This window comes from Haliotis rufescens, unplaced genomic scaffold (genome assembly GCF_023055435.1).
Source record: "Haliotis rufescens isolate VD_foot unplaced genomic scaffold, xgHalRufe1.0.p SCAF_152, whole genome shotgun sequence".
NCBI lineage: Eukaryota > Metazoa > Mollusca > Gastropoda > Lepetellida > Haliotidae > Haliotis > Haliotis rufescens.
In genome coordinates this window covers 227,801-252,562 of record NW_025963838.1, presented here as the reverse complement: position 1 = coordinate 252,562, position 24,762 = coordinate 227,801, and the positions used below count along the sequence as shown (strand labels likewise).

Genomic DNA, 24,762 nt, shown 5'->3' with positions numbered 1-24,762 from the left:
GTACACACACAAAAGCCCGACATTAACACAAAGAGAATAAGGGTATCATTTTCATGTTGTATTAATAATAATCTGCATCATATAAAGGGTAGGTTTCTCAGCAGGATAAAGCCAACAGATAAAAACCATATCCGTTGTGGTCATATGCGGATAGAGATGCAAATATTAGAGGTCAAGTAGGAAAAATTTCAGTGTTAATAAATAAACATTGCGTCGCCCTTGTCATTCGGCGATCGAGTCAGAATTAACCATCGGCAATCTGGAGAAATTACTTGGATTATTGCTATAATTATCAAAAGATTAGTCTAATATACTGTCAGTGAAAATAAGTATCTAACTGTGACGAGGTTGAGGCATTTTACAAGTTTTGGCAACTTTGGAGATAGAAATAGAATTTTGCGAGGGAACTAGCCAAGCGGGATCAGTTTCCATATCTGTGCCTGTAGACCTCTGCGTCTTGGAACCTTTCCACAAATTAAAACAGTTGGATTTGGCCGAAATATGGTCGAATTGTTACCTTGTTTCGTTTTGTCGCTGTATGTACAACTGACTGCACTTCGTAACGTTATGACAGGACAGGCCGACTGTCAACAACGTCTGACTGTGACCGTGACGTCTCACAGACAAGGGTTAGAATAGCGTCCCTTTGATAAAGGGCGGTTACTCTATCGGACGGACAAATGAATAGCGGGGAAAGGCAAGTAAAACCAATTTGTGTACCGATAGGCAATTGTTGTTTTGCATATATGTAGTTACGCCAGTGTATAAGAAACAGGTTTCAAATATCAGGCGAGTTTAGTGCATGATGGCTTGTTGGAAAGCTCTCCAAAATCTAAGACTTAATACAAAATCACACCAATAAGGGGTCGTTAGGGAAATACAACCGTTTGAAAGTGTTCAAATTAACGTCATAGGGTCATGTAAGGGTGCTACCGCGACACCATGGTGGTTCTTTTAACATAGTTGGATAGCCAATGTAACCCTTTCAATGTTTCCAAAAGAGATGTGGTCACTGCAAAGTGCTTCAAAAGGCCTGCACATTTACGCCAAAAACGAACTTTGCCACGTTTCTCAAACACACGATGCCAAACTCACTCACTTATTCAGAGTCATGCACATGCCTGAAGTTGTGAGTTGGGCTACATTTTCAGTATAAGCATGCCTTGCATTTTTAAGTCAAGACCGCAAGAAATTATTGGTTATAGTTTGATTGATTTTTGCCGGAAGCATTTTATTGTTTACATACAATTTTTTTTTAAAAATAACTATTTAAGGCATCTGTGTACAATTACGGTCGAAGGGTGCGATTCACATGCTTCATACGTGTTCAGTAGGGCTACGTGTGTGGAGTATTTCATAAAGTAAAGAAAGTAGGAACACACTTGGACTTGGAGGCAACAAAATAATGTAAGACGGGATGTTTTGGCGTCAGGTGGGAGCGGATTAAAATCTATTACTTAATTCTATGTGGCCTTAAGTGACATTACCTCTGTAGATCTCTGTCGTTAATGGCCGGTATGTATAAAAAAAACAAATATATCTTCCAGTAAATAGATATCTTGGCTTGACTATGATGTCTTGATCACGAGTGGAGGACATTTCCCCACACTGGCATTTCAACAAATGGGCTTTTCCCCACACTGTATAATAGAAATGATATAAAACAACAGACATGTCATTTTCAATACAGTTTTATTTTCAAGTTGCCACACCTGCCTCTTGATAGGGGGGACACTGGAGATTGAAACAAAATCGCTTTTTTATCTAATTAAACATGCTGGATGTTGAACTTGATCATGTTGAGGTCGGACAAACAATCGAACTTGAATTCCGTTTGTAATCGAAATGATTAAGAGATGTTATTACAACAATTTACCGCACTTGGTATTACAATTATCCGCAGTTTGTTACAATTGCCGCACCTGCCTCTCAAAAGGAACGACAGAAATTGAAACAAAATCGCTTTTTTATTTCCTTTAACATGCGGGAGTTTGGAATTGATCTTGTTAAGGTCGAATAAACACTGGAACTCCAATTCTGTTTACAATCAGAAGAATTTAGACATGTTATTACAACTTACCGCACTTGGTATTACAATTTGCCGCAGTTGGTTACAATTAGCCGTACCTGTCTTTTAATACTAATGATAGAATTTGAAACAAAATCGCTTTTTTTATTTCCTTAAGGATGGTGGAGATTGGAATCGATCATATTAAGGTCGAACAAACACTGTAACTCGAATTCTGTTTGAAATCGGAAGGATAAAGAGATGTCATTACAGTTTACAGCACTTGGTATCACAATTTGACGAAGTTTGTTACAATTTGCCGCACCTGTCTTTCAATACTAATGATAGAATTTGAAACAAAATGGCTTTTATTATTTCCTAAATACAAATATTTAGAATGTAATGTATAGTCTTTATCAATTCAGTCGTTTCAAAGTCCGGATTCTGATTTCCAAACAGCTTAGTCGCACATTTTAAATGTCATGCTTGTATATTTGCAAATGAATAATATTTTATTACAATTAACCACAGTATTTATTACAATTTGCTGCAGTAATTATTACAATTTGCCGCAGTTTTTATTACAATTTACCACAGTGAAGTAATTACAATCTTCTGCAGTGTGTATTACAATTTACCGCAATATTTCATTTTACCACGGTGTTATTACATTTTACTGCAGTTTTTTACAATTTACCACAGTGAAGTAATTACAATCAATCGCAGTGTGTATTACAATTTACCGCAATATTTCATTTTACCACGGTGTTATTACATGTTATCGCAGTTAGATATAGGCCTTTAGCAACACATACTTGTCGTATGAGGCGAATAACGGGATCGGGTGGTCAGGCTCGCTGTCTTTGTTGATGCATGTCAAGTGCGTGGATCGATGCTCATGATGTCAGTCAATGGATTGTCTGCTCCAGACTCGATTATTTACAGACAGCCGTCATATATGTGGAATATTGCTGGGTGCGGAGTTAAACAGCAAACAAACAATATGATTTAGAACGCGAAGATGTCTGACTATTCACAAACGACCGTGAAATTGAAAAATAATAATATAAAAGCGGCAAGTAATAAATAAAATACTAAACTCGCTCCAGTGTGAGATCAATTTTATGAAACTCATGAATAGGTCTGGTATATGACGAGTGAAAGCGAGTCATATATGATACCTATTCACTCGTTTAAAAACAATTAGTATTTCACAATTTCCGATCCTTAATATGTGACGTGTAACGTGATAAAACACTTTTAAAGTTTGAACATTTCCCCATATTAATACATGCACAGTAATCACAAGTTAACGAAATGGACACTGTCATTTTTATTGTGGACGTAGATATTTATATCAGTTCTAACAAGCTTGTGATAAGAGATTTTTACCGCGTCATCGCCCGGAAGTGACCTGCGTGTCAACAGTGAAGGAAGTCGACAGTCCAGGTGGGTGTGTTGTCTCTCGTCTCTCCCATTGTCCCTCTACACACAGAAAACTGTTTAATTTGCAGGGTCAAAACTTACATGAATATGTCACGATACTATCAGGGTGCAAGTCTTGAAACCCTATACTGTCAACAGTGTATAGAAATGATTGTGTTCCCGTGTGTAATAGAGGTACGTGCAGACATGTACTTGCTCAGGCTACACCAACAAGTTTTTTTTTTTGCCTGTTGTTTAACGCCGCACTCAGCAATATTCCAGCTATATCACGGTGGTCTGTACATAATCAGATCAGATATTTTTTTTTTTTAAATTTCACGGTCGTTTATGAATAGTCAGACATCTTCGCGTTCTAAATCATGTTGTTCGTTTGCTGTTTAACTCCGCACCCAGCAATATTCCAGGTACATAAATACCTGCTGTCTGTAAATAATCGAGTCTGGACCAGGCAATCCAGTGATCGAGATCATGAGCATCGATCCACGCAATTGGGATACGATGACATGCATCAACCACGTCAGCGAGACAGACCACCCGATCCCCGTTAGTCGCCTCTTACGACAAGCGTAGTCACCTTTGACAGTAAGCATGGGTTGCTGCAGATTTATTCTATCCCAGATCTCCACTGGTCGTGTGAGAAAGGTAGAGCATGTGCAGATAAGTACTTGCTAACACTACACCGATAGTGGCTGTATTTAGACGACACACACCTGAACCTACTGTGTGAGATAGGAGTAAGGTATTTTTGTCCCTTTGTTATCGTGAGTCATGGAGTTGTGATGCTTATCATGAGTACACTTACTGGTGTAATGTCACTGGTAGGGTTACTGTATGTATCCAATTAATGGCCTGAGTGCTGCATAGATTGCCGTTGATCAGCCAGTTGTATATAAAGAGAGATGAATTAATTCGTGAATGTTTGGTGTCGTGAGGTGAGCCGAGGTTAAACATCGCGTTCAAGATGATTGAATGTGTGTGTGTGTGTGTGTGTGTGTGTGTGTGTGTGTGTGTGGTGTGTGTGGTGTGTGGTGTGTGTGTGTGTGTGTGTGTGTGTGTGTGTTTGGCTGCTTGAACTAGTCCGGACTAATGCCAATATCATAGTTCTAGCCAACTGAGAGACCATGCCGCAGTTTAACATGAATACCCCACTTCGAAACAGTATACTGACTCCCAGCCGACTAATGGTTTTGGTCCCTTAATGACAAGTGCCAGGCAGGGTAACAACAAGTACCACCTTTAACTTCTTTGGGTATGATGCGGCCGGGAATAAAACCCCGACTACCTCTAGACCACAGAGGCGTTCCTAGTATTAGGTTCCACATAGTGAAATATAGTTTATAAAATCCTGCGATGATGATAATAAGATATCGTTTTATCATGCATGTTGAAAGATTTGGTGCTGCTTTATCAGGAGTATTAGTTGTATGTTGTATCTGAATGTAAACGTATGGGGAATGTTTCTGGATCTGTGGGCACCATGTGGGCTTGTGTGCATCAATGGGTTCCTTAAGGTGAATAGGTGCTTATTAAGCAGAAGTTCAAGAATATGTAAAATATGCAGCGTAAAATAGTGCAATGTTTTATGTATTTGAATTTTGGTTGTTTTATTTTGTGGATATTTGTAGTGTGATTTTAATGTACGTGTTAAATCGTCGAGTTTGTAGTCAAGGGTAACCACTGCAGAACACCTGTTAGTATACACACATTGTTCTATGGACATTATGTGGGTTTAATGTCACACTCGACACAGATCAAATTAGGTGTCGTTGTCATCTTGCGAGCATATTGTGTAGATTAGTGGGCTTCACACAGTGTATCCATGTTAGAAATCGAACCCGGGTAATGAACCCAACGTCATTAGCGAACGCTTTAACCACATGACCACCTCACCATCCCAGTGTTGATAAGACGTCTAAAAAGGGATTATTTTTATTGACCCACCCCAACTAGTATGTGACCCTAATTTTCTAATCACTGTTAAGGAGGACCTTTCTAAACTCAAATTTGAAACTTATTCGCACTGTTTACCCACGCATGTTTACTCTTTCATTGTTCACTCAATTCAAATTAACTAAAGCATTGATCAATCAAGTTCGTATTTGTTTTATATTTGCAAGCTAATCAAATATACCATCTAAAAATCCCTTCCTGTTCGTTTTGAAAAACGATACGCAATTTAACTGGCCTTAATGATGTGTGAGTATGTGAGTGAGTTTGGTTTAACGCCGCTTTAACAGTATTTAAGTTATATCGTGGTGTGTCAGCTTAATGACGGAGGAAAGTCCGAAGTGATGCAGGTCTCAGACGTTTACCACTTCGGTGAAACCCAAGAGCACGGGTATGGTGCTGACAAACCTAGAAACATAATCGGTGTGAAAGATTCGAACCCACAATCATAGGTTTCTGGCGTGCCCGAGGGATGCAACTTTGTGCAACGAATCGCGGCGCCTTAGATGATTGGGCGACCCGTGCCTCTAATTATGTGTGACATAGGATGGATATGAACATATGATTTGGGTTGATTGTGTAAGGAGAAATTTAATTAAAAAGTAGATGTTTTAAGGCAACAGTTTGTATTTTAATACAAAATAACAGTGTCTATAAATGACAGAGAAATGAGCCTATTAGAGTGAGTAAGAAAAGCTCAACAGGACCAAATTGCTTGTCTGAGGGATCAACGCAGCCAGTGACCAGATGGTTACAACATTGTTCCATACATTGCATAGAAGGTCTAAAAAACCCATAAAATTAGCCAATTCCATTGACAAATACTACATATTCAGAGAGACTCAAGTGGATGTTTCACACCACAAAAGTCGCATGGTTATTCATCCTACACACATACATTTGACATATGTATCTCAGTACTATTTTGTGTCTTTCAGAATGGACACCTTCCCGAAGTGTTCCGTCTGTCATCAGGAGTTTACACTGAAAGGTCCAGTCCCCTACTTACTGCCCTGTCTACACGCCGTGTGTGAGACGTGTGTGACATTTGCGGCTGGCGGTGTGATATCATGCTCCACATGTCAGAGGGAGGTCAACCTCACAGACACAAGTCTCCAGAAAGATGCAGTCAGACAGAAGGAAATATTCCACCTAACAGTCAAACATCGCCCAACAGAGCTCCTCTGTACACATGAAGATGACGGGAACCAGGCTGTGTGTTGGTGTCAGGGGTGTGAAGAGGTCCTCTGTGAATACTGCCAGAACATGCACAGCAGCTTCAAACTTTCAAGAAATCATGCTGTGCACAACTTAGGGGATATAACCCCGCAAAACCTTGAAAATGGAACCAATTGCAGCATTCACGAACGGTATCCACTTGATTTGTTTGACAAAAGCTGCAACATGTGTATCTGTTCCCAATGTAGGAGAGGAAAGCACGCGGATCACGAGGTTGGTTACCTGGATGAAGCTGCTGAAGGAGTTACACAGCGGATTGAACAACACGGGAAAGATCTGTCAGCGTTACTGTCTCGTCAGCAAACACACCTTCAGAGTATCAGACAAGAAACACAGTTGACCAACAGGACACAGGACAGATTGAGGAAGACAATAGAACATACCTTCCGGTCTTTAAGATCACAACTTGACCAGAGGGAGAAGGAACTCCTGATTGATCTTGAAAGTCAGACGAGGGAAACCAAGGCAACTCTACATGCTCTTGAAACCTCATGTGAAGAGCATCACGCAAGATGCACCGATATGTCAGGTTACATCCGAAAATGTCTTCTCTATGCTTCAACATCAGTTCTCCTGCAGCTGGAGACCACTGTTGAGGGGATGACTCGGACCTGCCTAGAAACTGCTTCACCTGAAACACATGATGTACCTGAAGCTGTCTTCAACACCAATGGCTTGTCCAAACTGAAATCAGATATGTCTGGATTTGGTAACATCACTACCTTGACAGAAGATTCAGAAGAGGTCACACCTGAGGGTATGCATATTAAAACAGTTATTGTGCTATATTGATGATATGTGCCCAAATTTTGCTAAACAACTTTATTCATGTGTTTCGTGGTGCTATTCAATGAAAGCATTGTTCTGTCGCTCGGTATTCACAATTTGCTTCTACAATTACAGATAAGCAAACACAAACTAATGATGACTATTTGGTGGACCTGGAACAGAAACACAAAATGGTATGTCTAATTATATGGGGATAGTCGTAGGCACAGGCCCTCAGTCATTTGTTCACCCGCCAATCGTTTTATATTTCATTCATATTGTCTGAATATCTAAGAAGTCTATATCAGAACAACTGAACTGATCAAAGTAGTACCACAAGGACTTTGCAGGTCCAGTCAACTGATGGGCATCTTGATCACACAATAATGATATGATTGTTATTGAAAGAATATATTATTACTGTTTGATTAATAAGAGTTCATGTACAGCCCAAAGGTTTATTATACCTTACAGGAGCTTGCAAAGCTGAAGTCAAATATTGCTTCAGACAATGAAAGAACTGAACAACTTCAGCAGCTAACAGACAAGTTGAATGCCGAAGCAAACAACATGAAATTGGTTTGTATATCATTTTGTCACTCATTGATCAGCGAATGGTGAGATTATATAGTTGTTGATACTTCAGAATTGTGAAATAGAGATGGGATTAGCTTACATACTACTTACATGTGCAACCCGTAGAGACATCCACCAGCTATTACCCTATTGCTTGTCTTTTCCAGACTTGATATTGTTGAAGTTCCTGTCACAAGTTAAAGGAGTTTACAACGTCAACACAACTATTTGCATGTATCCTTACTATCCATAATAAAATCCTACTTGGCTTATATTTATTTCATGAGCAGCTATTCACTTTACTTATTTTTAGATGCTAGCTGAGAAAGATATAACCTGCCAGGTCGCCTCAGAAACCATTCATCATCTGCAAACATTCCTGATTGGTATGTACACTGTCTGTGGTCTGTTCTTGGTACTGGTCTTGTTTTCACTTCCTGTCTGTAGTCTGTTGGCGGCACATCCGTTTCCGATGGCGTGCGCATCCAAGATGGCGTCGCATCCGTTTCCGGTGGCGTGCGCATTCAAGATGGCGGTACATCCGTTTCCGGTGGCGTACGCCTTCAAGATGGCGGCACCTCCGTTTCCGGGGAGGAGGGGAAAACCCGGAGAAGCGCACGTAAAAGGTGAACAGGATCGACATTGAAAGAAGCGCGTCAAAAATCTTTTGTTGTTGTTGTTGTTGTTGTTGTTGTTGTTCTACACATAGACGTGGGGGTGGTGGTGGTGGTGAAGGGAGGGAGGGAGGGAGGGAGGGAGGGGGTGGGTTCACGGTGTGGGGGGTTGGAGCGTCATCAAAGCAAAGGAGGAAAGTTGTCTTTCGGGAGAGATGGGTGGCCCTGAAAAGGGCCGTTGGAAAACAAACTGGAAACAAGCTGGACAAGGGTTGTCTCCATGATTACATTACTTTCCTTGATCTCGATACTAGATAATAATATGGACCACCCCAACAGTCGGGTATGTCAATTCCGCGTTGAATAGTTTGTTGTAATGCTGACATAGCCTCAGACTTGTTCTTAAACTAGTGTGGGCTCTGCGATAGGATCGTCTCCGATTCACCCCGTGGGAAGCCCACTATTGTCTACAAATAGACTTTCATCCTCCGCTGGCATTGTTGACTGTTGGTCTGGCACATCAGACAGCTGCATCGAGACGACATGGTTGATCTCTCCTGCAGTGCTCGACTGTGACGGTGTGCGTGGCTTCGCTCTTTTTATAGGAGAGGCTCTGACACCCTGCTTCCTGATTGGTCGAAAACGCATTGTGCTGATGGGTTCGTTCCGACACTTGGTCTGAGCCCCGGTTTTCTAAATCGGACCGACCGTTGTGTTTCTTTTTTTCATAAGAAATTGTATGGGTCATGGGAGAGATAGGAAGAAAAAAATAACAGATAAAAGAGAAAGGTCATGCTTGAAAAGATCAGTTGCCTGGTGTCAGTCAGCCAGAACACAGGATGGCATCACATGATCATGAAGAGGTCATGACCAGCCCTTTGACCCTACGCCATCCTTTTACGATGTTCATTGCGGGACCCACGGGATCAGGAAAAAGTTCCTTTGTGAAATCATGTATGGAGCAGATGCATCGCCCCGAGGTGTTGGATACGTCACCCCATCGCATCCAGTGGGTGTACAGCGATTGGCAACCGCTTCATCATGAACTGGAAGAGATGGCAGACCGCTTAGGGGTCGCTCTTGAGTTTGTCCACAGCATGATAAAGCGGATCGTGCCTTGCCCGAAAAAGGGGTGGCCCCACATTGGCTGGTCATCGATGATTTGCTGGGGGACAATACGAAAGGAGAAGAAACCGAAGTGCTGCGATGGTTCACCAAGAAAAGTCATCACCGGAACACATCTGTGCTGTATCTCACTCAGAACTTGTTTGCTCAATCGCCGCAACATCGCACCATCAGTCTGAATGCTCACTACATGGTCCTCTTTAAAAATCCGAGAGATGCATTGCAGATCGACAGTCTGGCTCGCCAGGTGTTTCCAGGCAAAGTTCCTTTTCTGCGTGAAGCCTATGAAGACGCTACCCGAGAGCCTTACACTTACCTGTTCTTGGACTTGAAGCCCACAACGTTGCAAGACCATCGCGTACGCGCCCGCCTGTTTTCGAGATCCGAATTACCCCTCGTGTATGTGCCGATCCTATGAGATGAAGAGACTTTCATAAAAGGAGGTGAACCCTCAGACCTTCCTTCAGTTGACCTACATCCATCATGGGGCAAAGACGGAAACAGGTTCATCCTACAAAGGGAAAGAACAAAGACAAAGAGATGGTGAATGATGTCTATGACAGTATGGTCTCCCCCTCATCGCTACAGGGACTTGTGACCTCTGTATTTCACAAGACTCCTTCACCTCCAGGATCGTCTCCCTCTTCAATGGTACCCGTGAACATACATCGTCAGCAGCAGCCATCACCACGTCCTTCAACATCATCAGCATCTTCGCCACCCTCGTCACCACATGATCTTCAATGCTTTCAACCTCTGCAACAGCAACAGCAGCAGCAGCAGAAGTCCACGCCAGGTCCGTCTTACTCTTCGATGGTACCCTTGAACAAGCATCGTCAGGAACAACAACGGCCTTCCTCATCAGCACCCTCACCCCCACTCGATCTTCAACGCTTTCAACGTCTGCAGCAGCAGGAGCCCCCACAAAGGAAGAAAAAAGACAAGAGACCGTCTATTTTTCCGACAAGGGATGCGACAACCCTTGCCGTCAAAGGAAGAAATTGTCTTTTGCAGTGGTTTGCGATTGTCGCGCGGAACCTGAGAGCAGGACACATCCCATTGAAAGCTCAACATAAGACGTGGTTGCAGAGTCATAATGATACCCTGACTAAAATTGTCAATCCACGTTTGCCTATGGATGAACGTCTTGACTACCTGATGCAACGCAGTGGTAGTGGAACACTTGCAGGGGTCTTGACACGCATTCTGTTGCAATGGCAACATTTTCTTCAAGCACCACTCCTCAAACAGGGTAACACAAGGCGCCACCGACCTACAACAACAACAACGATGACTACTAAGCCAAAAGTAAAGGCTCATGAAAATGTCATGAAAGCATATCAAGCTGATGCTCTCAGACGATTGGTACACATGCGGACCCAAAGAAAGTCCAAGAAGGCAGATCAACAGTTGCAACTCCCTCCTGCCACTGCCTGATAAAAGAGAGAAGCTGCAGATCAGGTGACTCATTCAGGCTAACACCTCCATGCAAGAAAGATGTCTCAGTGCCTCAGGAAACAGAAACATGCTCTGTGTCATTTGTGTGCTGCCGCTCCAGCGATGTGCAAAGCCATTCTCAAACATGCTCCTACTGATCTCATCCGTGCCCTTTGTGAATGTGTGGTGAACTTGTATGCAGGCAATATTCCCATGACCACGACGCAACGTCAAAACTTGCAACCGCACGGTAAAGTCTTGATTACGCTCATGAAAAAACAAGTACCTCTAAGCAAGAAACGTAAACTTCTTCAACATTGAGGAGGGTTATTAGGAGGACTCATACCTCTTATTGGTTCTGCCCTAGCCTCTTTGTTTGGAGGAAAGTAATAAATGGTCTGACACCAGGAAGACTGGGATGAGTGTGTGGTGTGCCACCATGAAGTACGCACGCAAGATGGTGTTGGTGTCTGAAGACACATGGCAAAGTCTACAGGCCACCAAACAACGTCATCGTCAGACACTTCATACCCCTCTCTTGGAAAAGAAACGTCTCCAAAATTTGGAAGAGATGTACGCGTTGATGCAGAGGTCACAGCAGCCTTTTCACATGCGGGAACAAGAATATAACCAACTGTTGCAACACATGCTAGAGTTGCAGCGCCAACAGCACAACAACAACAACAGAAACAACAACACCATCAAACCACTACAACCCAAAGTGACACCACCACCACCACCGTCAACACCATCAACAATTGACACCACAGGTAGACCTGCCCCTCCTCAACAAGTGATAGACGAAGTGGTCATGAGTGTTCCTAAAGCCATGTCCAGTAAAGCCATGAATTTGATGACAAGGGTTCAAAACAATCCCGACTTGAGTTGGACTCCAGAGGGAACCATTAACGTGGAAGGGAAACCTGTCCCTGGCACACACATGGTGGACTTGATCAACGATTTAGTGCGTCACCGGAAAACCAAAGAGGGACCTGCAGGTTGGACCATTTTGAATCACCATTTGGCCAACAGTCATGTCCCTCATGAAATAATTGGAAATCCTCAACGATGGCAATGGATGCAGAAGCAGCAGCAGCAACACCATCCTCATGCCACACCAGAAACACTCATAACCCAGTTCTCCCTCCCCACGTTCTCCCCGCAAAGTCACAAAGAGAGAAGAAGAAGAAGGAGGCGGCAGCTGGATCCACAAGCGGAAGAAGAAGAAGAAGAAGAAGATGAGATGCCAACCCCACCTCCTTCGTGACAATTGGATCCACCAGTGGAGGAAGAAAAAGATGTGATGTCAACCCCATGGTTGATGACTCCACCTCCATCTGATACCAAACAGGACAGAGTCATCAACAGGTGAGGTTCATGGATACCCTTTAGCACCACCTAAGAAAAAATAAATCTCTCCCCTTCTCTATAAAAAGGCCATTCATGTAGGAAGTGGCATCAGTCTGAGAGAAATGAAGCGACAGACCAAGACGCGACAGCGCATTCTTCCCTCTGCTGCTGCTGCAGGGAAACAAAACAAAGGATTTCCTACTTCCCTTTGGACGGCCTGGTTGGAAAAAACTTACTTTCATCCTGAACATCCTGCAAGTTTTGGAGGCTGGCGACCTTTGTGGAAAGCAGCACGCATCCACGCTCAAGATGCAAGAACCAGTAAAAGCAAGAAGAAAACCATGCCATCGCAAAGTCAAATCAAGCGTTGGTTGCAAACCAAAAGTACCTACACCTTGCACAAACCAGCCAGACGCTCCTTTCCGAGAGACCACTATCGTGTGGGAGGGGTCGATGAACTGTGGCAAGCAGACTTGAGTGACATTATTGCTTTTCAAGACGACAATGAAGGATTCAAATATCTGCTGTGCGTGATCGATGTGTTTTCAAAGATGGCATGGGTGCAACCCCTGAAGGCCAAGAGCAGTTCTGCTTTGACTGAAGGTTTTCAAACCTTGCTGATGCAACAAGCCAAAGATCGACTCCCTGCTTAATTGCAAACAGACAAAGGCAGAGAATTTGTCAACTGTCCTTTCCAGGCTCTCATGACGAAGCATGGCATTCATTTCTACACCAGTCAAAATCCTAAAACGAAAGCAACCGTGGTGGAACGGTTTCAAAGGACTCTGAAAAATAAAATGTGGCGATACTTTACACAGCATGGGACCAGACACTATTTGAAAGTCTTACCCCAGTTGATCAAGTCGTACAACCGTCGTGTGCATCGGACCATTGGCCAGCGAACTGTGGACGTCCTCCCAGGAGATCCCCTGTCAGAAATTCGGGTGTTAGACTACATGGAGGAAAAACAACAACAACAACGGCTTCAGCGCAAAAAGAAAATAACAACACAAAGACTGTCGTCCCCCAAGACAAGATCCCCCTCTCTTTTACTGCCGGGCACACGTGTACGTTTGAACAAAACCAAAGGCACCTTTGAGAAAGGTTATCTCCCCAATTGGACCACTGAACTGTTTACGTGGAACGGTTGGTGACTGGGAGAACACCTCCTGTGTATCGGATCAAAGATGATCATGGTGAAGTCCTCCAAGGAACTTTTTACCCTGAAGAAATACAACCCATCTTGAAAACAGACGATGTGTATGCTGTGGATCGCGTGCTAAAAAGACGTCCAGGACCGAAACAGGGTCAAGAAGAGGTCTTGGTGAAATGGACTGGCTACCCTGCCAGTTTTAATTCGTGGATCCCTGCAGATCATTTACAGATAAAATAAGAAGCATGCTGTCTCTCAGACTCATTCAGAGGGTGGATACACGCGATGACAGAACCGCCACCACCACCACCACCGTCATCACCTCTGCAGAGAAGCCTCTCAGCATCCGTGGGTACCGATGAACCACCCCTTGCTGCTGCACCTCGTCATCACCAGCGCCGACACTCACCTTGGTGTTGTTTTGGCATGGCGTTACCCCGCAGTGAAGTCGTGTTTATTGCTCAGATCATTGTGATATATGGCGTGATCATCATGAGCATGGTACAGTTGGCCTTGGATCACGGAGAGAAACAGTTGTGGACAGCCCTGCTCTCTAGTTGTTTGGGATACATACTTCCACCACCCACCTTGGCCGCCTCACCAGACATACCCACGACGACCCCGTCCACCAGAAGACTTCAACTTGATACCTCATCCACCCAGAGTTTTCTACCCTAACTCACGTCATCATGGCTGCCACCTTTTTTTTGAAACAAGACTCTTACATGACCCTGCCCAGTGATGCCTCCATGGACATCTATCCAAACAACACCGTCAATGCGTATGAAATCAAGTTGCCTTATTCTCTGCATCTGGATCGCCAACAGTGGGAGGTAGGCGTCAGCGAAATTCACTTTCCGATGACATGGTACAACGTCGCCCCACCCTTTGACTGGTTTGCGCTGAACCTCTCACTGAAAAAAGACACCCATGTGTATGAAACTGCATCGCCCACTGTACCCCAGACACAGCATGGTGTCGTCCATTATGAAAGCAAGAAGATTCCTATCGAGAAAGGAGTCTATTCATCTGAAGATTTGGTGAAAACCCTCAACTGTTTGATTCAGAAGCATATTACGGGTGTCTTGAAAGAACAGTCCTCAGACAAAATCCAAAGTGATGGCAGACGATTTGACATTGATGTCAAGTATCCCATAGATAGTCTTCGATTTGACATGCTTGAAGATGGAAAGGTGCGATTCCAAGCCCCTCTAGTCTATGCCACAGTACTCTATGCAACAGATGTGATCTTACCAAGTCCACTCTCAAGAATGCTTGGACTTGTTCAACTACCGATCCTCGATGATGAGGAATACAAAAGCTACACAGAGACTGCTGTTCCCTTGAGTGTATTATTCCAGCGCCAAGTGGGGGCTCAACCCATGACAGTGGGGGGAAGTGAATTTAAACAAATCACTGGTGATACAAAAGCAAATCGCCTGTCAGGATTTGATACCGTGTACATTTACACCAACCTGGTCGAAGATCAAATTGTGGGCAATACGATGCCCCCCCCTTGCTGATCCATGTGCATGTGTCAAAGAAGATGATGCAAGACAGTGTGGTGATTAAAAGCCCTCAGCACATTCGCTACCTCGGACTGCGTCATGGTTCCTTTGACGGTATTAAACTCTATATCATGGACGACACAGGGAGACCCGTGCCATTTCAAATGGGGAAAGCCATCGTGCCACTTCACTTCAGACGCCGCTACTAACGCAGAAAGCAACATGTTGGGACACGCATTGGCACACCAGTTTTATCGAGGACAGTTCGGCCAGCGTGGGAGTGGTATCAAAGTATACAAAGGATGATATCATCAACGTGGCAGTGGCCTGGGAGGTATCTTGAAGATGGCGTTGCCTTTCCTTAAATATGCCGGAACATCAGTGCTCAAGATGGGTAAAAAGATCCTGCCTGGGTTGGTGAGTGATGTGGTTGGAGGCAAACGCAAATGGTCAGAGAGTCTGAAACATCGTGGCACAGCAGCCCTGATGGATGTCTTGGAGGAACGTGAGGAGCCGAGACCCCCTAAAAGCCGTAAAGTCGTCCCAACCACCACCACCACCCACCAGAAACAACGTAAAAGGAAAAGAAAAATGGTTTAAAGGTCAGTCTTCATCAGACTTTCAACCTGACCAGACGTCCTTCAAGGCAGAGAAAAGGGAGAAACATCCATCATCATGATGCGCCGAGATGCTTGCGAATGTTCAAAGGCCCAGTTGGATCTCTTTACTGTACCCCCTGTGTCCACCTCTGTGCAAGAGGGTCAGTAGATTCGCTATAGTCCCTTGGCACCACCCTCTGTAGCAGGACCACTCCAGATTAACATTTCCAATCCCGTGAACGCTTAAATTCATTTGAAACAGTGCTACCTGAGAGTATGTCTACGTCTGATGAAAGATGATGGCACAGATACCGTTCTAGCAGATAACCCCGTATCGACAGTCAACAATGTGATGCATTCCCTGTTTCGCGAAGTGCGGCTGCAAGTGGGACACAATCAGTTGGAGATCACACCCTCCATGGGCACTTACCCTTACAGAGCCTACTTGGAAACCCTTTTGAGTTATGGTACAGGAGCCAAAACATCTCACCTTCGATGTCCTGGATGGTTCACCGACGATGCTGGTAAAATGAACGTCTTCAATCCTGATGCAGATGCAAACACAAGAAACACAGGTGTCAGAACGCGACGCGATCTTATCGTACCCACCAAAGAAGTGGAACTTACAGGCCGTCTACACTGTGACCTGTTTCTTCAAGACCGTTATCTGCTGGATGGTGTCCCTATGAAACTGGAATTGCTACGAAGTCCCGATGAGTTCTTCATGTGTGCTGCTGATGGTGTCTACAAACTAGCGCTGACCAAAGCCGAATTCTATGTCCGTCAGCTCAACATCGATCCTGCTGTCCGAGAAACACATGTGTCCAGTCTGAACGCTGGGGTGACTGCCAAGTATCCCCTTTCACGTGTGCATGTGACTGCCCATGACATCCCGAGAGGCGGTAGGGACTTTCACAAGGATCACCTCATCGGTGGCCAATTACAAAAACGCTTGGTCCTGGGACTCGTGGACAATAGTGCCTACGTAGGAAGCAAAGAGAAGAATCCTTCAAACTTCAAACACAATCATGTCACCATGATGAAGCTCAAAGTCAACGGCCAGGAAGTCCATGGCACGGAAATGAAAAGCGACTTCAGCAACAACAGCGCCCATTTGAAACAAGTCTAAATGAATCTGTTCCGAAATGGTTTACACCTTGTGGGTGGTGGATCTCATCCCAGACCTTGGCGCTGATGAAGGCATCAACTACCCTCGACACACTGGCAAGTTGGGTTTTAAAATCCAGTTTGGACAAGCTCTTGAGGACCCAGTCACCCTCATCTGCTATGAGGAATACGAAAATGTTCTGGAAATAGATTGTTTCCGGAATGCGATGATGGTATAAAAAGAGCAGCGACGGACGGTCATCCCACACTTTTTCTCCTCCTACAAGGAACCATGGATGAACCACTCGTGTTGAGCACCTTGGATTTATAAGCCCTCGTGGCTGATGACGAACCACTTCATGCCATCTACCGGGGCACCCTGGCCAGAGATGACTTTGCCAGACTGGGATGGCAACAGGATGACCCCTTTTACCCCAAAGCCTACGTGATCAACACAGATTTAAGCGATCAACCTGGCACACACTGGGTGAGCATCTATCGTCCAGCTCCTGGATCCGTGGAAATGATGGATAGCTATGGACTGTATTCATTACCCCTGTTTAAAGAGACTTTGAATTGCATTGGTCAGATTCAACAACGATGGAATACACGCCCCTTACAACATGAATACAGCACGTTGTGTGGGGTGTACTGTCTCTACATGCTGACCTATCGCGTGCGTGGGTGGACTTTTAATCAAGTGTTAGATACGTTGGACTGGAAGGACACCGCCAAGAATGATGCCACGGTATTAGCATGGTTTCATACCAAAGTGTCTACCTCCGTTCCTGTGGATGAGATGCCTGCCTTTCGACTGAGTGCCCAGACGCGTACCCTACATCAAAAGAACCAACCTTTCTGCCCTTATTGACCTGACACTTGTTCACTGAAGCTACGATCACCTGACTGTCAACATTCCTGATTGAGGAGTGTACATACGTTCACATGCGTTTTGGGAATGTACATACGTTCACTATCAAAGTGGCAAAAGTTCTTTTTTTCAAACTGTACATACGTTCACATATGTGTACATACGTTCATGTTCACAAAAGTCACAGGGACGCCCCTAATCCTGTGACTTTTGTTTTGTTGTGTTGGTTCATGTGAGCGGGGGATTAAAAAAATTTGAACCCATAGTCGTGTTGTGTTGTCTGTAGGATGAAGAAAAGCAAAACAGGATCGCCATCTCACCCAAAAGACAACTATCCTCCTTTGCTTTGACGACCCTCCAACCCCCCACACCGTGAACCCAGCCCCGCCTCCTCCCTCCCTCCCTCCCTCCCTTCACCACCACCACCACCCCCACGTCTATGTGTAGAACAACAACAACAACAACAACAACAACAATAGATTTTTGACGCGCTTCTTTCAATGTCGATCCTGTTCACCTTTTACGTGCGCTTCTCCGGGTTTTCCCCTCCTCCCCGGAAACGGAGGTGCCGCCATCTTGAAGGCGTACGCCACCGGAAACGGATGAACCGCCATCTTGAATGCGCACGCCACGGGAAACGGATGCGACGCCATCTTGGATGCGCACGCCACCGGAAACGGATGCGACGCCATCTTGGATGCGCACGCCACCGGAAACGGATGTGTCGCCATCTTGAAGGCGTACGCCACCGGAAACGGATGAACCGCCATCTTGAATACGCACGCCACCGGAAACGGATGAACCGCCATCTTGAATGCGCACGCCACCGGAAGCGGATGCGACGCCATCTTGGATGCGCACGCCACTGGAAACGGTTGTGCCGCCATCTTGAATGCGTACGCCACCGGAAACGGATGCGACGCCATCTTGGATGCGCGCGCCACCGGGAACGGATGTGCCGCCATCTTGGATGTGCACGCAAGTCCCATCATGCCCCGCTCGGATGCGCAGGTCACGTGACCGGAAGTGACGTCACAGAGGTCACGTGATCCTCTCGACCAATCAGAAGCCAGGAGCGGTCCCAGACCGATGCCTGCAACTACTAAGATCTCTATTGTAATGAAACGGTTCTTATTTTGCGAAGTGCATCAAATCACGTGAGCACCTGGGTCAAAAACATTAAACCATTTAGAAAAGTTCTGTTGATGGCATGTTGACGGTTCACATGCTTTGCAAATCCTTCAATCGACCGAAATCTGGACGGCAGTTTATGAACCGGATGTCGAGTTAGTTACGTGATTTTGATAGGACTATGCACACACTCGTTAGTCCAGCCATTTCACAACTCCACAATTCCAGCCTAGTTCGGTAAGGGTGGAAACTGGACTTATATAGTCCATTAACTGCCTTGCCTCGGGAAGATATATGTGACCCGTGACCCCTTTACTGAGTATACACTCAGGCACAATTCCACTAATTCTATGCTGTTTTTTCAGATTTCCCAACTGAAGGCTGTGTTCATCTGCTGAAGATAGGTGTAGCAGACAGACGCATGGTCCTGCATTGTGAGTACCTAAACTGAAGATCAAACGAAAGTTTACACTGGAAAATTTTGAATAACCAAAATATGAATGCAGTCAAATGTTTGTAACATGATGTAAACAATTGCCACAAACGCAGCACACTCGCTTCCAATGAACCAAAACCATGCAGCCGTCGACAAAAAACAGGTTTTTCGGTTCTGCATGGAGTGTCCGTGCAGGTACCTGTATAAAAGTCGACCGAAAGTGACACACAATCACATGAACCATAAACACACCGAACAAATGGCACGTTTAAATGCAGAACACAGAGAGAGGCCCATTGGTGTGGCCACGGTGGGAACTCCACAAGGTCACATTGCCAGTACACTCGGTTGTTCACGTCAGACCATCAGCAAACTGATCAGATGGCAATGTGTCTTGCTCACCGATGACAGCAGGTTCAACCATTCCATGCAGACGGGAGGGTCCGTATCTATCGCCGTTGGGGGAAGGGCTGGCTCATGGCTCTATACAAGATGTCCATCCCCATGAAGGTCGTGGTCTCATAGTGTGGGGCGGAATGTGTGACGACCAGAAGACACCAATCGTTGCTATCCATGGCAACCTCATTACACAATGGTACGTTGACGAAGTCCTGACACGAGTAGCGGAGGGTCTCCTGCTGCAACAGGACAACGCCCGACCACACACCGCCCGGTTCACGCAGGATTTTCTAAACAAGGTCAACGTGCCTGTACTGAGTGAGTGAGAGTTTGATTTTACGCCGCTTTTAGCAATATTCCAGCAATATCACGGCGGGGACACCAGAACTGGGCTTTATTGTATTATACCCATGTCGGGAATCGAACCCGCGTCTTCGGCGTGACGAGCGAACGCTTTAACCACTAGGCTAGCCGACCGCCCCGTGCCTGTACTGCCTTGGACCGCACGTTCTCCCATCACGCACTTGTGGGATCATCTAGGTAAAGAGCTGAGGAGACGACCCAACCATCCAAACAACTTACAGAAACACATTCCGGCCATCGTCATCAGACGTTTGACGTCATCCATGAGACATTGAGGCGTCCATCCTCGCCAGGGGAGGTCATACGCGATATTGATGACGTCGCCCCAATGCCATCTTAGTGTCCGCTGATGTTTCCATCCACTTATAGGCCACAACCTTTGTCACGAACTTTGTGAAAACTGACTTTTGGTACCCCCAGTCATTGGTGTTCAGCTGATTGTATGCGTTTGATATTTTGCATAATTGACCCGAGGTGAATTGAATACACATAATCTATTGCATCAACATCTTTGGGTCTTTGCTTTCATTTTAGAGTTGATCAAATTCAATGTCAACTTTCTGTTGATCCTCAGTTTACATCATCCGTTAAGTGGATGTATACCCACACATTCAATTTACTGAATAGCTGTACAGTCACAAGTTACCAAGGATACATCGTCGCAGACATCATTGAGGAACTGGCATTGCTGTCATCATCACAAACACCATTGCCATATATTTAGAAATACATCTTCCCTTAAGGAAAAAGTGAAACAGACACCTTATAATTAGAGACAAGTGAAACATTAGAGTTGTATGATATAAGTCCATGTCTATTTTGTTTTAAACTTGGGTAGACAAATCTCACACCCAAATAATTCCAAAGGGCTTCAGTTCAGACCTTGCTTAAAATCGTTCAATGGACTCTGCTTTTATGATTATGGAAAAAGGTTTGTCGCTTTTATTTACATTCTTTCCTTGATTTCTTACTGCAAATCCTCTCTCGTGACCGCTTAATATTATACCACTGAAAACAAACAGGGCCCCGAAATCATTCAAACCAGCCATTATTAGTCTTTTAAATGTTTATCTGTTTAATACTTTTTGACAGTTTGCTGTGCACAAATCTTATCCTGTTATTATCTATTTTATTTAAGTTTACTCTTGCTGTGATATAAATACATATACTTAAATATACCAATCCTTGTCGTCACATTGATAGTGTTTAATTTTCTACATGTTTCTTCTCGTGGTTATATTAGCGTCTTATTTCCTTATTAGTATTCTAATATCATATATTTTCTTTTTTGCACATTTAGTGCTAATCAACTGTGCAATATCAATTTCCATTGGGGTAATAAAGTCTAATCTTATCTTATCTTATAATATTCTGGAAAACTTAATGTGTTTCTGATTTGTTGACAAATACAATCAGTTAGACATTGTCTCGTCATATGAGGGTTCGAATACCAAATAAGGATAAATGTTTTCAGAAGGGGTAAAGCTGGTATGAGGAAGATATGTAATTTTTTTAAATCTGTTAATCATATATTTTCATAGAAGACCCGGGGGTCTCATCAGTAAATATAAAACCTTGCTCCATGCTTTTTTTCCTGAAAATAAGGGATAGTATGATGTCACAGAGGTTTATTAACCCACGCCACGAAGTGGGGTGGGGGATATTGGAAAGGAGGCCGTCCGTCCGGCCGCTTCTCAAATGGGATACATTTTCTCAAAAACTATTTAAGACAGAGACATGAAATTTACACACTGATTTTACTGGTCATGACCTCAGATGGGTTCGAAAATTGGTGTCGTAAATACATTTTTTACGGAGTTATGGCCCTTGCTCTATGCGTTTCATTTTGTGCATACTGCGTGAATTAGGACACATTTTCTCAGAAACAACAGACCTTATATGAATGAAACTTTGCAAGTATATCTTAGAGATACATGTCAAGACTGAGTTCGAAAATTTGACTCCTCATTAATATTGTTAGAGAGTCATGGCCCGTGCTCCGTGTTTTGTCAACTGAGTGCATACTGTGTGCAATGGGGACAAGATTTCACAGAACTTCTGAAGTCACTCGAATGAAAGTTTGCAGTCTTATTTATCTAAAGGATACTTGTCAAGACTGAGGTCGACATGGGTCCAATCAATTATCTGTTTACAGACTTATGGCCCTTGATCCAGGTTATTTTACTTGGTGCACAGTGTGTGCTTATTTGTTGCTTAACGCCGCACTCAACAATAATCCAGCTATATGACGGCAGTCTGTAAAGAATCGAGTCTGGATCAGACAATCCAGTGTTTGACATCATGAGCATCGATCCACGCATGCATAAACCAAGACAGCGAGCCTGAAACACCGATCTCGTTAGTCCAGAGATATACTTATCAAGACCGAGTTATTGTTTCTAGAGATTGGGCCTTTTGTGTGTATAAATTTCACATGTAATTAATTTTTCTGATGACATAAAGCGGCCTCAGTGACTGTCTCTTCTTAAGGCTTCATGTGACTTTTTTATACTTAATATTTACTACTGTATGAACAAAGCAAATTCTATTGTGCCCTATGGCTGGGGAGTGGGTACACAAGCCCCGACATTGCGACACCAGGTCACGTGACACTGTGATCTTATCATTGTTTGACATGCAATCTACATGTCCCTCATTATACCGCGTTGACTTGTATACGCCTGTGATTGCGATTATTCGCCCTCTGAATGTTTATCCCTGTGTTTTAGTTATTCAAAATCTCAACTGCACTTTTTTTTCAGATTTATATGAAGTCTGATCACTGAATGTTACTGTTTTGTGTCTACCGCTCTGATTCAGTTGATAACTTACGAACCATTCACTGATTTGGGGAGGGATAGGTCTTGAGCAACCCATGCTTGCCGTAAAAGGCGACTCTGCTTGTCGTAAGAGGCGACTTACAGGATCGGGTGGTCAGGCTCGCTGACTTGATTGATGCATGTCATCGAATCGCAATTTCGTGGATTGATGCTCATGATATCAATCAGTGGATTGTCTGGCCCTGAATCAATTTTTAAGACCACCATCATATAACAGTAATGTTGCGGAGTGAGACGTTAAACAATAAACTAACAAACAAACATATACCAGACCCGTTAAGAACTAAATTTACATTCGGGTTAAAGTATTATCAGTTAGTTCAATGTAAAGATAAATCATTGATCCAAATGTTATACACATTATTTTATATTTTCGTACAACTGCAATGTGATTCTATTAAGCTATTTATATATCAGGACAGCGTACTTAGCTGTCAATTCCAAGCATGTAAATATTATTATAGACCGAAACTGTCACTATATTTTTGTCTCATGTTTATTCTTAAGTAAACTACATTCATATTTTGTAGGTTTACGCCTGAAGTATGACAAAGACAGAGCCAATCTTCAAAAGTCCACATCAACACAGAAGGACACCTGATCAACAGGAAGTCGGGCATCCTCAGACCTGCAGTGAAGGGGAGACTGAAGGAGTTCAGTGGCACATGTAGCACTGCCCCCCTCCCCCGGGTTGGCTGTCCCCAGTACTGGGAGATGAAATCTCGGGTCTGCCTGGATAAAACACTCCCAGAGGACTTGCTCATTCTGGAGGTTGGTGTGTGCCAGGAGGAGCGGAGGGACGTGTGTCATTGTATAGGTGGACGTTTCGACTCCTACAGCATGTCCGTCGTCCACTGTACTACACACGGCGGGATATGCAGGACGACATGGATGGGGATGACGTATTTTGTGGGGATGTATCTACCTTGTCTGCCTGACACTCTCCCCAATTCAGCAGGGGCATCACACACACTACATTACGGTGTCGTCTATGATGACGCCAGGGAGAAGATTGTCTTCATTGATGTGAAGGAGAATAAAGTGATATCAACGATAGACATTGTAGACTCTAGTCAGCCACTGTGGCCGATGTTCGGGGTGTATAACCCAGGTGACGTCACTGTCAGCATGACACTTGTAGTGGGCAGCGACATCAACATGACAGAGGAGAAGAAAGCAATGATTGTCAAGGCACTGTTGTGATGGTGACAATGATTGTCAAGGCACTGTCATGATGGTGACAATGATTGTCAAGGCACTGTTGTGATGGTGGCAATGGTTGTCAAGGCACTGTCGTGATGGTGACAATAATTGTCAAGGCACTGTTGTGATGGTGGCAATGATTGTCAAGGCACTGTTGTGATGGTGGCAATGATTGGCAAAGCACTGTCGTGATGGTGACAATGACTGTCAAGGCACTGTTGTGATGGTGGCAATGATTGTCAAGGCACTGTCGTGATGGTGGCAATGATTGTCAAGGCACTGTCGTGATGGTGACAATGATTGTCAAGGCACTGTTGTGATGGTGGCAATGATTGTCAAGGCACTGTTGTGATGGTGGCAATGATTGTCAAGGCACTGTCGTGATGGTGACAATAATTGTCAAGGCACTGTTGTGATGGTGGCAATGATTGTCAAGGCACTGTCGTGATGGTGGCAATGATTGTCAAGGCACTGTCGTGATGGTGACAATGATTGTCAAGGCACTGTTGTGATGGTGGCAATGATTGTCAAGGGTACTGTTGTGATGGTGACAATGATTGTCAAGGCACTGTCGTGATGGCGACAATGATTGTCAAGGCACTGTTGTGATGGTGGCAATGATTGTCAAGGCACTGTCGTGAT

General features: G+C 44.2%; 1 protein-coding gene across 1 annotated transcript; it reads left to right on the top strand.

Annotated features, from left to right (window-relative positions):
* The first annotated feature begins 3,417 nt into the window (after positions 1-3,417).
* LOC124128687 (E3 ubiquitin-protein ligase TRIM33-like) lies at positions 3,418-24,085 on the top strand. Its single transcript, XM_048396570.1, has 7 exons — positions 3,418-3,461; positions 6,340-7,397; positions 7,544-7,602; positions 7,883-7,987; positions 8,298-8,370; positions 19,245-19,313; positions 23,448-24,085. Exons 2-7 carry the CDS (start codon positions 6,341-6,343, stop codon positions 23,516-23,518), a joined length of 1,434 nt encoding a protein of 477 aa, XP_048252527.1. The 5' UTR covers positions 3,418-3,461; position 6,340; the 3' UTR covers positions 23,519-24,085.
* The last annotated feature ends 677 nt before the right edge of the window (positions 24,086-24,762 follow it).

Coding starts and splice junctions, on each gene's coding strand:
- LOC124128687 (XM_048396570.1), top strand. CDS start 6,341: ATGGACACCTTCCCGAAGTGTTCCGTCTGTCATCAGGAGTTTACACTG. Junction 7,988..8,297: donor AAGCAAACAACATGAAATTG/GTTTGTATATCA, acceptor ACTTATTTTTAG/ATGCTAGCTGAGAAAGATAT. Junction 8,371..19,244: donor TCTGCAAACATTCCTGATTG/GTATGTACACTG, acceptor CTGTTTTTTCAG/ATTTCCCAACTGAAGGCTGT.